This window comes from Eulemur rufifrons, chromosome 4 (genome assembly GCF_041146395.1).
Source record: "Eulemur rufifrons isolate Redbay chromosome 4, OSU_ERuf_1, whole genome shotgun sequence".
In the NCBI taxonomy this organism is placed as follows: Eukaryota; Metazoa; Chordata; class Mammalia; order Primates; family Lemuridae; genus Eulemur; species Eulemur rufifrons.
The window spans coordinates 64,111,809-64,127,624 of NC_090986.1; the positions used below are offsets into that span (position 1 = coordinate 64,111,809).

General features: G+C 36.4%; 1 protein-coding gene across 2 annotated transcripts in view; it reads right to left on the reverse strand.

The window, feature by feature from the left end:
* The window catches only part of WDFY2 (WD repeat and FYVE domain containing 2), a 143,876-nt gene that overhangs the window by 36,947 nt on the left and 91,113 nt on the right, over window positions 1–15,816 (reverse strand). Inside the window, exons 4-5 of one of the 2 annotated variants that reach the window (XM_069467699.1) lie at window positions 7,366–7,420; window positions 578–721 (exon numbers count right to left, since the gene is read on the reverse strand). In XM_069467699.1, the coding sequence (XP_069323800.1) occupies window positions 578–721; window positions 7,366–7,420 (199 nt within the window). Of the gene's footprint in view, window positions 1–570; window positions 722–7,365; window positions 7,421–15,816 lie in introns of both variants that reach the window. The other variant, XM_069467698.1, reaches the window with a different exon arrangement.

Here is a 15,816-nt window from a genome sequence, read left to right on the forward strand (position 1 = left end):
GCACATTGGCAGCTTGGGAGATAAGAATACCATTCCACAAATCCTGGAACAGTCTCATGCATAGAGCTAAGCTAGAACATTACCATGTAGATACCTGCTGACCACTCTGGTCCTGGCATGGTAGCTTCTCAATAACTGTTTTTAAAATGAATAGGAATCCTGTAGTTCTTTTCCCAGGCATCAATGGGAATGTTCACAACCTTAATACCTATGTATAAATATCAAATATTATATTTTGGTGATGGTTTCATCTCCATGTATCATAATTCTGACAGCTGAGGTGCACAGATCTGGGCTGTGTCCTGCCTGGATGTCAGACCCTGTGTCACAGCAGACACACAACCTGCCCAGCCGTGTCTACTATTTCAGGTAAAAATGCCTCACTTCACTAACATGAGGAACCTTGACGACTTGTGCTTCAGGAAGGTCTATGAGCATCTTCATCACATAGGGCAACTCAGCAAATAACAACAACAAAAATCTTTCAAGATGCACGTGTCCCCAAATTTCATCAATCAAAGAGGTCAACAGCTAAGTTCCCACCGAGAGATCTTGTCCGGCAAAGGATACTGCAGACCTGAGGCCACGGCACCGGTGCGATAACCTCCCAGGCGCTGCCCGCTCTCAGAGCAGTGCCAGGCGAATTGCTTGTCCTGCCCTGTGCTCAGCACCCACTCCAGCTCCAGGACAAACAGGACCATCGTCACTCTGCTCTGATGCGCTGAAAATCAAGAGAAAAGAGAACAACCTATAAAGTATCCTAAGGAGGCTGGAAAGGCATGGTCCACAGGGACGTATCATTCTTTTCTCCCCTCCCAGAATAAGCTGAACAGTATAACCATGTCAGGGACGGGGTAGAACAATTGGAGCCCGGGGTATGCTTCTGTAGGCAGGCGTGTCTAAGTTTTTTTTATTATTTTTAAAAAACCATCCATCTCTTCCCCATGCTCTCTCCACCCAACTTGTGCCAACTCAAGGACTGCCACAGAGAGCTCCCATTACCAAAGGCCTGGGCCACCTCCCTCAGACAGGCTACGGCTGCTGGACTAGAGCGTCAGACCCAGTGTGACCACAAAACACACTGGGAACAATGCTCATATAACACAGCCACTGTGGTTAGCGTATGTCCACTTACAAAAAATTAATAAAGACCATACTGTTCTTTTTTTGATGAAGTCTGTCTTATAAACCCATAACAATGTTCTAGATGAACAATTTTCTTTAAGAAATTAAATGCAGGGAAAGGAAGACAGAATTATTCCCAAGTGCCATATAAAAGAGAATTGAAATATCCCTTATGCCAACGTGTGTGTGTGTGTGTGTGTGTGTGTATACACTGTATGAATGATAATGAGCACAAATTTCCTAGAGTTGTTCATATATACGGGCAATATCATCACAATTATTACATCACACAATTTCAGTGTTAGAAGAGACCATTCCTATCACCTCACTGATCTCCCTATTTTACATATGGGCAAAGTGAGGCACAATGAAGTTGAGTAGTTTGGCCAAGGTCCTGTGGCTTCTCAGCTACCGAATGAAATCAGGCAGGAGGATTTTGGCTTGCTTCTTCTTATACAATTCTAGGCAGTGAGGTGCAGGGTACCTGTGGTCACTGAATAGAGCAGATTGGAATGAACAAAAACAGATATCCTGCGGCCTTGACCTTACTGGGTCCTATTCCTAGGGGCTGGTAGTCCGGTGCGGCACTAGTTTCCCATTTTGATCATGAAAACAGAGTTCGGCAGTATGGATGGATAAATGAAGTTCTGCTGGCAATACCAATATTATCTGCCAATTGCTGAGTATCTAACAAGTGCCAGGTACTTAAATAACATTCTCCAGCTTAACCATTGTAATGACCCTGCGGCTGATTTCCTTATTTTACAGCCAATCCAACCTTAGCAAAATGGAGCTTTTAGATTGGCTACCATGTAATACAATCAGAACGAGAGTGAAACCCACAGGACAGTCACTCGACAAATGCTGGATGTTTTAAGATCTGGTATTTGAAGAGTGGAGAATCTAAGAGAATATGGAAGCAATACTACCATGACTTTAATTATACATGCCTGCCTTTCAGAGTACCAGCCACCATCAAGATCAAAACTCAGGCTTTAACTAAAAGATGTGACTTCTTGAAAAAATTCCTGAAGATCTTTTCATTTCTGTGTCATCAATGGTCCAATTCAAGTTCCACCAGTGGTGGAATAAAAGTAAACTCTCAAATGAGTCCACGTGTACCCAAGTCTATTTCAGGCAGAAAGTGGCCCCCAGCACCTCACCCCTCTTTCTCCTAAAGGGGCCTTTGGCCTTCTAACTGTCACTTTCTAAGTCCAAGTGATAACAACCCTAGAAGATAAAGGGGGATTAGCCCTCTGAGTGGCCTTCATGTGCCAGAGGACATAGAGCCAGGAAATGGTAAGTGGCCTGCTCAAAGCTACATAAACAATGGGTGACAAAGCTAGAACCAAAACCCTAGTCTCTGCTGTCATAGTTGGTTCTCCTTCTCAGTGTCAGGCTGCCTATGACTACTGGAAAAGCAAAACAAAACAAAACCAAAAACCCCTAACTCAAAGCACATACTCTTTCTATGGTGAAAGAATTCTTTTATTCAAAAAGAAACACTTCAAAGACACATACTTATCACTAAGCTTCAGATCAGAAGCTTATTTAAGAAAATGGTGGGCTTGATGTCTCGTCCTTCTTGAATAGGAGTGATGAGAGGCTACATCCTTGCTTTGATCCTGATCTTAAGAGGAAAGTATCTATTTTCTCACCATTTAGTATGATGTTAGCTATAGGATTTCTGCGGATGTTTCTTTATCAAGTTGAAGAAGTTCCCCTTTATTCCTAGTTTGCTGAGAATATTTTATTATGAATTAGATTTTATCAAATGCTTCTTCCACATTAACTGATATGATGATATGATTTTTCTTCTTCAGCCTGTTGATGTGATGGATTACATTGACTTTTTAATATTGAACCAGCTTTGCATATCCGGAATAAATCCCACTTGGTCATGCTATAAAATTCTTTTTAAACATTGTTGGATTTGATTTGCTAGTTTTTTTAGGATTTTTGCATCTGTTTTCATGAGGGATATTGGTCTGTAGTTTCCCTTTCTTGTAATGCCTTTAGTTTTTATTAGGATTGAATTTTTTTAAATGTTATTGAGATAAAATTTACATAATATAAATTTCACCACTTTAACCATTTTAGAGTGTATAATTCATTGGTTTTTAGTATAATCACAATGTCATGCAATCATCACTACTATCTATTTCCAGAACATTTCCATCATCCCAAAATGAAACTCCATATCCCAACTCTTCCTCCCCTCCCATCCTTGGGAAACCACTAATCTACTTCCTTTCTCTATGGATTCTCCTATTCCTGATATTTCATATAAATGTAATCAGGGAATATGTGGCCTTTGGGGTGTGGCTTTTTTCTCTAAGCATAAGTTTTCAAGAGTTATCCATACTGTAGCATGTATTGGTACATCATTCCTTTTTTATAGCCAAATAACTCATTGTATGTGTATACCACATTTTGTTTATCCATTCATTCACTGATGAACGTTGAGGTTATTTCCACTTTTTGGCTATTATGAATAATGTTGCTATGAATATTTGTGTATGAGTTTTTGTGTGAATACCATCATGCTCCACACAATGATGTTTTGATCAATGATGGACCACATATAGAATGGTAGTCCCATAACATTATAAAGAAACTCAAAAATTCCTATTGCCTAGTGATGTCGCAGTGCAACACATTACTGTGTGTTTGTGGTGATGCTGGTGTAAACCAACCCACAGTGCTGTCAGTCATATAAAAGTCTAGCATATACAACTATATACAGTACATAAAACTTAATAATGATAATAAATGACTTTGTTACTGATTTATGTATTTATTATACTATACTGTTTATCATTAATTTAGAGTGTATTCCTTCTACTTATTTTTTTAAAAACAGTTAACTATAAAAAAGCCTCAGGCAGGTCCTTCAGAAGGTATCCAGAAGAAGGTATCATTATCACAGGAGATGACAGTTCCATTTGTGTTATGGCCCCTGAAGACATTCCAGTGGGACAAGATGTAAAGGTGTAGGACAGTGATATTGATGATCCTGACCCTGTATAGGCCTAGGCTAATGTATGTGTTCATGTCTCAGTTTTTAACAAAAAAAGTTAAAAAAAAAATGAAAAACAGAAAAAACCATATAGAATAAGAATATAAAGAAAATATTTTTGTTTAGCTATACAATGTGTTTGTGTTTTAACCTAAGTGCTATTATAAAAGAGTCAAAAGTTTAAAAAATTAAAGTTTACAAAGCAAAAAACTTACAGTAAGCTAAGGTTAATTTATTCTTGAAAAATTTCTTTTTATAAATTTAGTGTAGCCTAAGTGTACAGTGTTTATGAAGTCTACAGTAGTGTACAGTAGTGTCCTAGGCCTTCACAGCCACTCACCACCCACTCACTGACTCACCCAGGGCAACTTGCAGTCTTGTAAGCTACATTCATGGTAAGCACAGGTGTGCCGCCATGACAGCTCACTCTGAGTTTTAGTTCTCTCTTTATTTCTGGCACGTGAGAATTTTCCTTTTGTTTCTCCCATGAGCTTAGTATTACATTAAGAAGAACAACAAAAACAATACAAATAAACTGTCATTTTACCACTACCTCTAGGTGTTTGTAGGGAAAGGGTTTCCACAGTAGTCTAATTATCAATTTTTTATGATCTTCTTATAGACAAAATACCTATGAGCTATACCAAGAGACCCAAAGAATACTGGCATATGAAGAGTAGTTTCTAGCGATTTGCTTATCACATGTACATCTGTGAGGCCAATCATTATTTTTAATAAAGACATAGGGAATGACATATTTTATGCTTACATGTTTAAGAAAAACACAAACTAAGTGGGAATTAATATAATTAATAACAACTGGGATTTCAAAATATCTTGATGAGCTGAGGTGATGGGCTAAATAAAATGAGATGATAAATAGCAGAACATGAAGTCCAACATTTGGGCTAAAAACAAAAATAAAAAATAAAAACAAGAAATAGCCTCAGAAGTACAGAAGATACAGCCTAAAAGCAACTCAAGTGAGAACTGCTGAGAAGTTGAATTGTCTGTTCCACATGACCTCACGGTATAAAGTGGCTGCCAGAAAGCTCGCCCTTTATATTAGGAGAAGAGTACCCAGGAGAGGAGAGGAAAGGAAGGAAATACGATTTTGTACTTACCAGATTACCTGCATGTGCTAGTTATCTATTGCTAAGTTATCAAACCTTAGCAGCTTAAAACAGTAAACACTTATTATCTCTGAGTTTCTGTGGTCAGAAATCTTGGTGCAGCTTAGCTGGGTGCCTCTGTCATAAGATCTGTCACAGGATAGAATCAAGGTGTGGGATGGAGGCGACAGAGAGGAGACCTGCTTCCAGGCTCTCTCTCATAGCTGTTGGCTGGATTTAGTTTCTTGTAGGTTGTTAAACTCAGGGTGTCGGTTTCTGCCTGTTGATAAGGCCTCCCCTAGTTCCTCAGCACATGGGCTTATCCATAGGACAGTTCATGACATAGCACTGGCTTCCATCAGGGCAAGCAGGCAAGAGAGCAAGAGAGGGAGAGTAAGACGGAAGCCCCAGTCTCTTTGTGGCCCAATCTTGGACGCGATATCCATCGCTTGCCATACTCTAGGTCTACCCCGCACTGCAGGCAGGGTAGGAGCGTGAATACCAGGAGGCATTACCATTTGGAGCCATCTTAAAGGCTACCTACCAAAACATGCCATATTTTAAATAATCCTAAAGGTACAATATGATATCCCAAATCTGTGACCAAGACAATTAAAAAAAACTTCTTAAGAAATGCTTTTTAAAAATTGATCAATAATAATTATACATATTTATGGGGTATATGTAAAAAAAACATTTTTAAAGAACAAAGGCTCAGGTCAAATAAAATAGGAGTTGGAGATATGTTTAGGCTGGAAAAGAGAAGTATTAATAAAAAAAAAAAAGACTGAAGGAGGAGAGAGAAGGACAACAGTAGGAACTATCATGGCTGTTTTAAAATAATTGAAAAGCTGCCATGTGCAAGAGAGATTGTACTCAGTTTTTGTGGCTCCAACCAGCTGGGCAAAGACCAATAGGAGAACATTCTAGCACTTATTGCACAACATTTGAATGGCATTTGCCTGTTAGCATTCTCCACATGATTATAAACTGCTTTATAGACAGACACTAATCATGTCTTGTTCACTATTACGATCCTCAGTTACTGGAATATAGTAGGTACTCAATAAATATTTGATGAGTGTGCAAAATTAAAGAATAATAAAATACTATAGAGAAATGAATTGTAGCTCCAAATCTTAAAATACAATACTTAATACTTGGAATTTTCCAAAATCAGAATGGTTGTTATGTCTCTAGAGATATTAAAGGAGTGGCTAGATGATCACACAGGACGAAATGAGGTCAAGAGATCTAGATGAAATGACCTTGAGGTGTTAAAAGGTCCTCCTCTAATATTCTGATTCCACAACATTGTTGTTCTAGATAAAGAAATCCCTTCCAAAAATTGCTCCTGATGAAGCTGGCCTGCCAATGTTGAAGACATGATAAAACCATAGTTCTTCCCCTTGGACAGTATGAATACTCTGAGCATTCTCAAACATTTAACCAAATATGAAAGGAGTCCCATTTAAGGCAGCTTTACACTGGCCCCACTTTCCGAGCCTGCTGCACTGCCAAGAGGCAGCGTGGTGTAGTTGGATGACAAAGGCTGTGCGTCTGGGAGTCAGGCCAACCTAGTCTGGCTCTGCACTTGACCAGCGGCAGGACCACAGGCAAGTTACCCAACCCATTTGGGCCTCAGCTCCTTAATTCAAAAACTGGAACAACATTCGCTTCAAAGGGTTGCTCTGGGCCCAGCTTGGTGGCTCACACCTATAATCCTAGCACTTTGGAGGCCCAGGGAGAAGGACTGCTTGAGCTCAGGAGTTTGAGAACAGCCTGAGAAATATAGTCAGACCCCAACTTTACAAAATATACAAAAATTAGCCAGGTGTGGTGGCATGCGCCTTTAGGCCCAGCTATCTGGGAGGCTGAGGCAGGAGGATCGCTTGAGCCCAGGAGTTTGAGGTTGCAGGGAGCTATGATGATTCCACTGTACTCTAGGCGACAGAGCAAGACCCTGTCTGGAAAAAAAGAAAAGGGGGGGGGGGTTTGCTCTGTTTTGTTCCCCTGACTATTGTAAAGTAAGTACTCTCTTGTGGCAATGAAAACTATCAAGAAATATTTATAAGTCTGGATAATGAAAACACTCCTCTCACTCCCTACCTTGATAGTTTTTCACGGGAGTCATCTTGTTATAATCTTCTGACAAAATAAACTCCTGCAAAAGAAAAGAAAAATATTAAGCAAAAGAAATCCTTTAAGTGGATAACTATGTTTTGATAAAACCAGATTGTATAAAGTAAATTATCATCACAGCTTCAAGTAACATTAGTATTTTCCCCATTAATTCAGCACTTTTGTGTATCTTTAAAAGTGATGACCATAATTATGATCCAATGCAATTATCATAATTTTTACCTTATACACCTCTTGACTTTTTTTGTGTGTGTACGCATGAAAAGAAAACTGGATCAAGTTTAGAGTGTTGACACTGGTCAACTTTGTAAATAAACGTGATTTAAAATACTTTTCTCTCAAGGGTGCCACAGCTGAAAATTTGCAAGGCTCTCACCTGTGAGCAATTCTCTTCTAAAGAAGTAAATTAGATGTTTTAAAGATTCTGTTTCTACCATCAGTAATTTATTTCCCGTTACTTACTTACTACAAGTTGCTCATGGCTGCATCTTAACCATTCCCTGTATCCCCAGGGCACCTTGCACAGTGTCCTGGCACAGCAGCAGGTGATCAGTAAGTATTGGGCAAACACATATGTAGAAGGCACCTTCCAATCTGATGAGGTTAGTTTGGATGTCAAATTTACAGAAAAAATCAGTTTCTATACAGCACATTGTACTCTTTGTGGGGATACATAAAAGGTGAGTGTGTATGGTTTCACCTAAGTATCTACGTATACAGCAGAAGCCAACCAAATGTTTCTGGGACCCAGCCAGGTTTGGAGTCCTTGAGCCTCTTTCAAATGCAAAATATCCATATGTCCTTAAAAATTAAATTGTCAAAAATAAGGAAAGCTGCAAAGTATAAGAAATCAATGCCTTCATCTGAGCCTAAAAATGAAACAATGAATATTTTCAAACCATTTGGAAACATCCAGAATTTTTCTTTGGTGACTTAAAAAAAAGGGGTGAGAGGACAGGGTGAGAAACTCCTGACTTACTGTCTGGGTGTTTACTGAGTTCGTATAGTTTGTGAAATTTTTTAGAAGAAAATAATTATGATATTGTTTGTGTGGTAATCGTGGCAAAGGTAAAGTAGGAGGTGATGTGGAGAACATTCGTGGTGACAAAGTTCCTTTGGTTGTGCACTTTGCTGTCCCAGCCCCCTTTATGAACCTTATCTACACGTGGATTTTCTTCACCATAATTTTCTCAGTAATAACAATGTTCAACTCGTCACTTTTAAAATTCATATCATTATTCCCTCAAGGAGTGGCATTATAGCCACTTCTCGTTTCTGAAGAGTTAGACTCACACAATTGAATGGAGTGGAGTAATTTTTGCCCATAAGGAGCTTACAGCGTGGGTAGGAAAACCTCACACATGTCTCAGTGTCAATTTCCTATCTATCTTTAACCCCAGGCAAGACAATTTTGACCCTGAGCCTCACATTTTAGAGGATCTCTAACATCATAACACACAAATACATTTATTAAAGACAATGGTTATTTGGACAAATATTTAGACTTCATATAGTTCATGTTATTTTGAATATACTGAAATAGTTCTCTAGCTTAGGCAAAAGACATCTCAATTCCTTTTGGAACAAGGCAAGGTATAAAATAAAACAATCTGATGCAGGTTTGCATTTAGGATTGAATACATACGTACAAAATAAAATTACCCATTCACTGAATTGACAAACCTAATTTTTTGTTCATTTGTTATTCCTATGATAATGAAAATATAATCACGGAGAAAATTTGAGAGATTTTATCAGTTTTCATATTTTTAATCATAAAAACAATACATTATTCTAAGGAATATAAGATGGATAAACATTAAAAAGTCCTTGTGATTCCATTTCTCAGAGATAAGTATTATGGAAAGTATTACTGTAATAATATATATAATAAAACAAAATGTTACTACTACTTGGCAATGCATTTTTTCTTTTTATAAATCATGTATATCATTCCATATGAGAACATACTTATCAACTTCATTCTTTTTAATGACTGTATAGGATATACTATAATGTTCTTTTATTGATAAATGTTTATTTTGTTTCCAGTTTTCCTCATTAAAAAGATTACATTAAATATATTGTGTCTTCAGATATTTCTAGCAGTATTTCTATAAAAGTTTTAAGAGTGGAATTGCTGGATTGGAGGGTATGACATTTAACATTTGATAGATATTGCCCCTTGTCTGCTATTTTTTACTTACTACAACAATATTGCAAGAAAGGTCTCTGCACATGTATTCATATGAATTAATGTATACATAGGAGATTGCTGGTTCACATATGTACAATTAAGGTTTTCATAAACACTGCCAGATCACTTTCCAGAAAGTATACAGCCATTTAATTCCTATTCACCCTCACCTTCATAGGACAGCAAATCTTCCCATATCACATCAGCATTGAATGTTATTCATCTTTTTAATTTTTGCCAAACTAATGTGCAAAAAAAAAAAATAGCATATCATTGTGGTTTATGTGCATTACCCTGTTTATGAGCTGGAGAACTTTTTTAGATGTTTGTTTGCCATTTTCATTTCCTGTTCTATGAATTTTTTGTTCAAATCCGGCTGTAGTTTGGCTCCCTGGAAAACAGAGCCTGAGGCAAAGCATCAGTCTAAAGCTTTAACTGGAGGTGCAATATCAGCAGCGTAGCGAGGGAAATGCAAAGTGAAGAGGAGAAAGATGGTGGCGCGTTACCAAGCTGGCCCGAGTTTCATGAAGAAGCCCACCTGGTTCTCTAGCATACGGGAAGTTTCCGGACACACAAAACTGAACATCAGGTTTTGGAAGAGTCCACTAGAAGGAGGGATGGAGCAGGAATTTATCTGCCAGCTCTCTTCCATCTTCCTTTGAACTTTGATCATAGCTCCACGGGAGTTTATCTTCCCCCTCCTTCTGGAAAGTTGTATTCATACTACCTCACCCTATTAGCAGCCACAGGAGAAGTCAGACCTTTGGCCTCGCGGTGCTGCACTTCATACAATTCAGAAAGCAGCAGAGGAACCAGAGATTCTGGGCTTTGGCCTCAGGGTGGAACAAGATGCCAGGAAAGCCCAGAATAGAAGTAAAATCAAAAAAATCTGAAGCAGTGCATATGATGTGGCCTAGGCATATCCTTTGCCTCTTTTTATCTATTGCATTTATAATTTTCTTACTCAACTGTAGAAATTCTTTGATTGTTAGGGATAGTAACCCTTTGTTTAAGATGTGAATTGACACTATTTTCTCTCCTAATACTCTGTCTTTAAATTTTATTTATTGATCTTTTGTAGTACTAAAATTTTTTATTTTTTAATAAACAAACAACTCCAGCATTATGAGTTGAAACTGTGTTCCATCTTTTAAGTTTTAATTTGGGAAGGAATAATATTTCAATTATAATACGTCTTCCATGAGAAACATACTCAGGTCTTTAAATACAATTTTTCTTTACTAGTTTGAATGGAAATTTTTTCTATTTCAATTTCTAATGAGTTACTGCTCATACATACTAAAAATAGCTTTTGTTTTAGATATACACATATATTTAAGTTTTAGTATGCTACCATAGCATTTAATGTTATTTGTTGTTGACTTTGGCAAATAACCTTGACTAAGTTTTACGTAAAAAGATTATTTTAATGTTCATCTAGCTACATTTTTTAAGAGAAATTCAGAAACATATAGCTTTTATGTTAACACATAATTTTTATCTACAGTAATTACATCACTTTATTTTAGTTTTATCTGGAGTTTTTATTAAGAGTATCTGCTGAATTTAATTAAATGTCTTTGGTATCTATTATACAAACTTTTTAAAAAAAATCTTTCAATTTATAAAAGTAATTGACTGATAAATTTCCTAATATTGAGCCATTCTTGAATTCCTGAAAGATCCAAACTTGTCATGGTATATTCTTCCTTTAGTGCAGTACGGGATTTGATATGCTAACATTTTATACAGACTTTTACATATATATATATTTAAAAGTATTACTGGTGTGTAGTTTTCCATTTTGGTATTATCTTCACTGGGTTTTGGTTTAAAGATAGCAAAGCACAGTGGTTAAGAGCTCAGGCACTGGAGCCAAAGTGTCAGGTTTAAATCCCAGCTAAAACACATATTAGTTTTATGATCTTGGACGAGTTGCTCAAGATCTCTATCCTTCACTTTCCTCCTCTGTAACAGCCTCATAAGATTGTTGCAAGGACTGAGTTAATGTAAAAAAACGCATTTAAAGCAGTGCCCGGCACATAGTAAGCACTCTGTGATAGTTAAGTAAAATAAATAAATGCTACCTTTTGTAAAATGAATTAAGGAGATTTCCTTTAAAAAAAAAAAAAAAACCTTCTGGAATATATTGAACAATTCTAATTGAAGAATTAGAAAGAATTCAACTTTTCAAGCTTTTCCCTGGCATAGATACAAACACATGCTACACATATTTGTAGCTCTCCTTTTTAACTTAACACTATCACATGAGCATTTCTCATGTCATTAAACATCCTTTGAAAAATAAGTCTTAATGGCTATCACACTGGAAGGCTACACAGGATTTTATCTGATTAGTCCCTGACTGTTATATTTCTAAGACACAAATGTTTTATCATAAAAATGAGAATGAGAATATATTTATAAATAATCTTTGCCTATTTTTATGATTATTTTCTTTGGATGGTTTTCTAGAAATAAAATTGTTGACATAAAGGTAAAAATAAATCTAAAGCTCTGGATAAATATTACCAATATTTCTTCTAAATGGTTTGTGCCAATTCATATCCCTTCCATTAGTGTTCTAGAGTGTCTATATTATTCAATTCCAGCCAACATGTATATCCTAAAATTACTACTATTTAGATAAAAACAAAATTTAAAAAAATTTAACACTTTAAAATGTTGATTAGCCCTTAGTATTTTTTCTTGTGACTTTTCTGCTATCTATAGGATTTTAGTGTTTTTCTTATCTATTTGTATATGTCTGTCATGGATTGAGGACATTTTCCTTTCTGTGTCATATTTCAAGCAACTCTTTATTTTTTAAAAAATTATATTTAAGTAGTTTTTAATGCTCAGAAGGTCTGAATTTTATGTAGTGAAATATAATGATATTTTCCTTTATGACTTCCATTGTTTCAAGCTTACAACATTCTTCTTTGTACATAGTTTATAAATGTCCACTCAATTTACTTCTAGTTTCTGTTTTTCTTTATACATTAAAGATGCTTCAAATTCCTGGAATTTATTTTGGTATACGACATGAGGTGAGGATTAAAATCGATCTTTTTCTTAAAAGCAAACCAACTGCTTCAGCACCATTCATTTAATAACTTCTCCCATCCACAACTGACATGTAGTGTCTTCTTTACTATATCTTATATTCTTACATATAATAGAGTCTGTTTGGGGGTTATCTAACTCTGCTCTACTGACTGCTATTCTATTCCTGTGCCAGAACCAAAATGATTTAATTACTGCAGATATAAATTATGTGTTAACATAAAGGCCATGTGCCTCTGAATTTCTCTTCTTAAAAAAAAAATGTAGCTAGATGAACATTAAAATAATCTTTTTATGTAACAAAAAGGAAAAATCACATTAAGAATTTTGATTGGAATTGCATTAAACCTGTAAATTTAGGAAGACAACATTTAAAGGTCTTTTTTATGTATATCAGTAAATTTTCATGACTATTTTCAACTAAATTTCACATATTTCTTTTAAAAAATTATTTCTAGATTTATGTTTTTAACTTCTGTGAATGGGATCATTTTTCTATTACTTGGTAAACTCTGAATTATAAAAAAAAGGGCAGATTTGTAGGTACTAACTTTGAACTAATACTCAAAAACAGTGATATCATAGTTCGTGGGAGGCTCACTATTAATCCACTTAAAAACTTGATTTGTGGAAGTTAGGGTGAGGTGATCAATCTTGGATAGGGTACTTGGCTATGGGGACATTTAACACACTCGTAACTCCAAAGGCAGAATGAAACACCATTCTATTCCTAAAATTTAGAAGGAAAGAAAGAAGGTTTCTTTGACGTTTCAGATGAAATTAAGGAAAAAGAAGACAAGAGAAAAAGAAAAATGGCAAGACTATTTAAGCTGCAATGTAAGTAGCAGCCAATGCTTTGGGCTGGAGGTGCAGAAAAGAATAGAAATAGAGAAAGCCATTAAGCATCTTTGTAGATTGGTCAACGCCTTTTTTACTCATCTTTGTTTCTTTGAATTCCTATGAAAACCAAGCCTTGCAGAATGAAATCAATCAGATGGTAACATCACTTTATTTCTGCAATGCTGTATTCAGAAAAAAGTTTCTAGTATGCCCCATAATTAAAGAATGTACAAAAAGGCCCATGCCATTTTGTGAATACGCATGCCACTCACAACTCTTGTGGCATGTTTCACAAGAACAGTCGTTAATTTCTATTGGCTTACAAAAACATACCTGTCAAGTAGATATACCACGTTTCTTATTTGGTAACCAAGGTCACCTTATCTGAGTCAAGTTGTTACTCAGCTTTTTGTCAGTCTAAATAAGAGGCCAAGAAGCAGTACTTTGTGTTTTTACTCAAACGAAAGGTAAGATTTCGTTTTCTGGTCATCCTTAGGCTTCTGCACATCACAAGTTCTCAGTGATGTTTTGGATCCTTCTGTGAAACGCAGTAACGGGAAAAAGGACTAATGTCCACAGTGCTGTGGCTTCTGGTCCCATCCAGGGCACTGGGCATGGCAGGGTCACAGTAAGGTCTAGGTGCAGTGCTATGGTTTGAATGTTTGTGCCCTTCCCAAAATTCATGTGTTGAAACTTAATTGCCAATGTGGTATTATTAAAAGCTGCAGCCTTTAGGAGGTGACTAAATGGAATAGATAGGGTCCTTCTAAAAGAGGTCTGAGGGAGCAGTCACCCTTTTTGCCCCTTCCATCCCTTCTGACATAGAGGTCGTCCCCTCGGAGGACCCAGCCTTCAAGGTGCCATCTTGGAAGCAGACACTGGGCCCTCACCAGACCCTAAGCCTGCTGGTGCCCTGATCTTAGAATTCTCAGTCTCTAGAACTAGGAGAAATAAATTTCTGTTGTTTATAAATTACCCAGTCTCAGCTATTTTGTTACAGCAGCAGGAACGGACTAAGACACATAGGAAGAAATGAAAGTATCATCCCACACTAAGATACCTCAATTTCATAGACATGTTGAGACAGCAGCCTCTCCCTGGCCAAAGTACATTACTGGCCAGTTTTTTCCTACTTCTTTCTTTCTTTTATGAAGTAATATTCAACCACCGCAAAACATAAAACTTTTAAATAATCAATAATAATTTATTGAGTTTGGTTCTTTTGCTATTTCCATAGCAAAAGACTCTCCATTTTGAGTTTACCAGTGAAGAAATAATACACAGTTCTAAGCACTGCCCACCTGCTCACCTACTGAGTAAGGTTCAATGAAACAGATCCTCAAAAATTCCAATAATAGAACCATGGTAACTTCCATATTTTTTTACAATCCAGTTTTTAGTTTCCTGCTTTATTTCAGTTTGCCAACAAGCTCTTATTTCTTAAAATATAACACTACTTTAAAAATAGAAATATAATCTAAAATTAGATGATCTGTTACTGATTCTTTGTCATGTTTGCTCCATGTGAGAAACATAAATGGATTTAATGCTTGAAGGGTCTAATTTTTATGACGAAAACTAAATTATAGTTATATTCCCTATGTAGGTTTTTCTCTCCTCTCAGACAAATACATCTCAAACCAACCAGCAAGGTCATCCAAAAAATAAACAGGAACTCTTAATTCAGCCCAAGTGTGATAAAGAATGAAGGAAAAAATAAAATCCTCTATTTAACTACCCAGCAAAAGTGTCATATAAAAACACACAGCTTTATGAGGTAATGTTATTTGTGTGCCTATGCAAAGCCGTTACTTAAGAGAGGATTTGTTTCTACTGTGGTAAAAAACATATAACATTAAATTTGTCATTTTAACCATTTTTAAGTGCACAGTTCAGTAGTGTTAAGCATATTCATGTTGTTGGGCAACCAATCTCCTCAACTTTTTCATTTTGCAAAACAAACTATACCCATAAACACTAATTCCTTCTCTCCTTTCATCCTAGTCTGTGGCAACTACCTTTCTACTCTTTCTGATTCAATGATTTTGACTACTTTATATACTTCATGAGTGGAATCGGGCAGTACTTGTCTTTTTATGACTGGCTTATTTTACTTAGTATATATATCCTCAAATTTCATCCACACTACAGCATGTGATGGGCTTTCCTTCTTTTCTAAGGCTGCTTGATATTCCATTGTATGTACACACCACATTTTCCTTATCCACTCCTCTGCTGATGGACACTTGGGTTGCTTCTACCTCTTGGCTATTGTGAATAATGAATGCTTTAATGAACAAGAATGTTCATTAAGT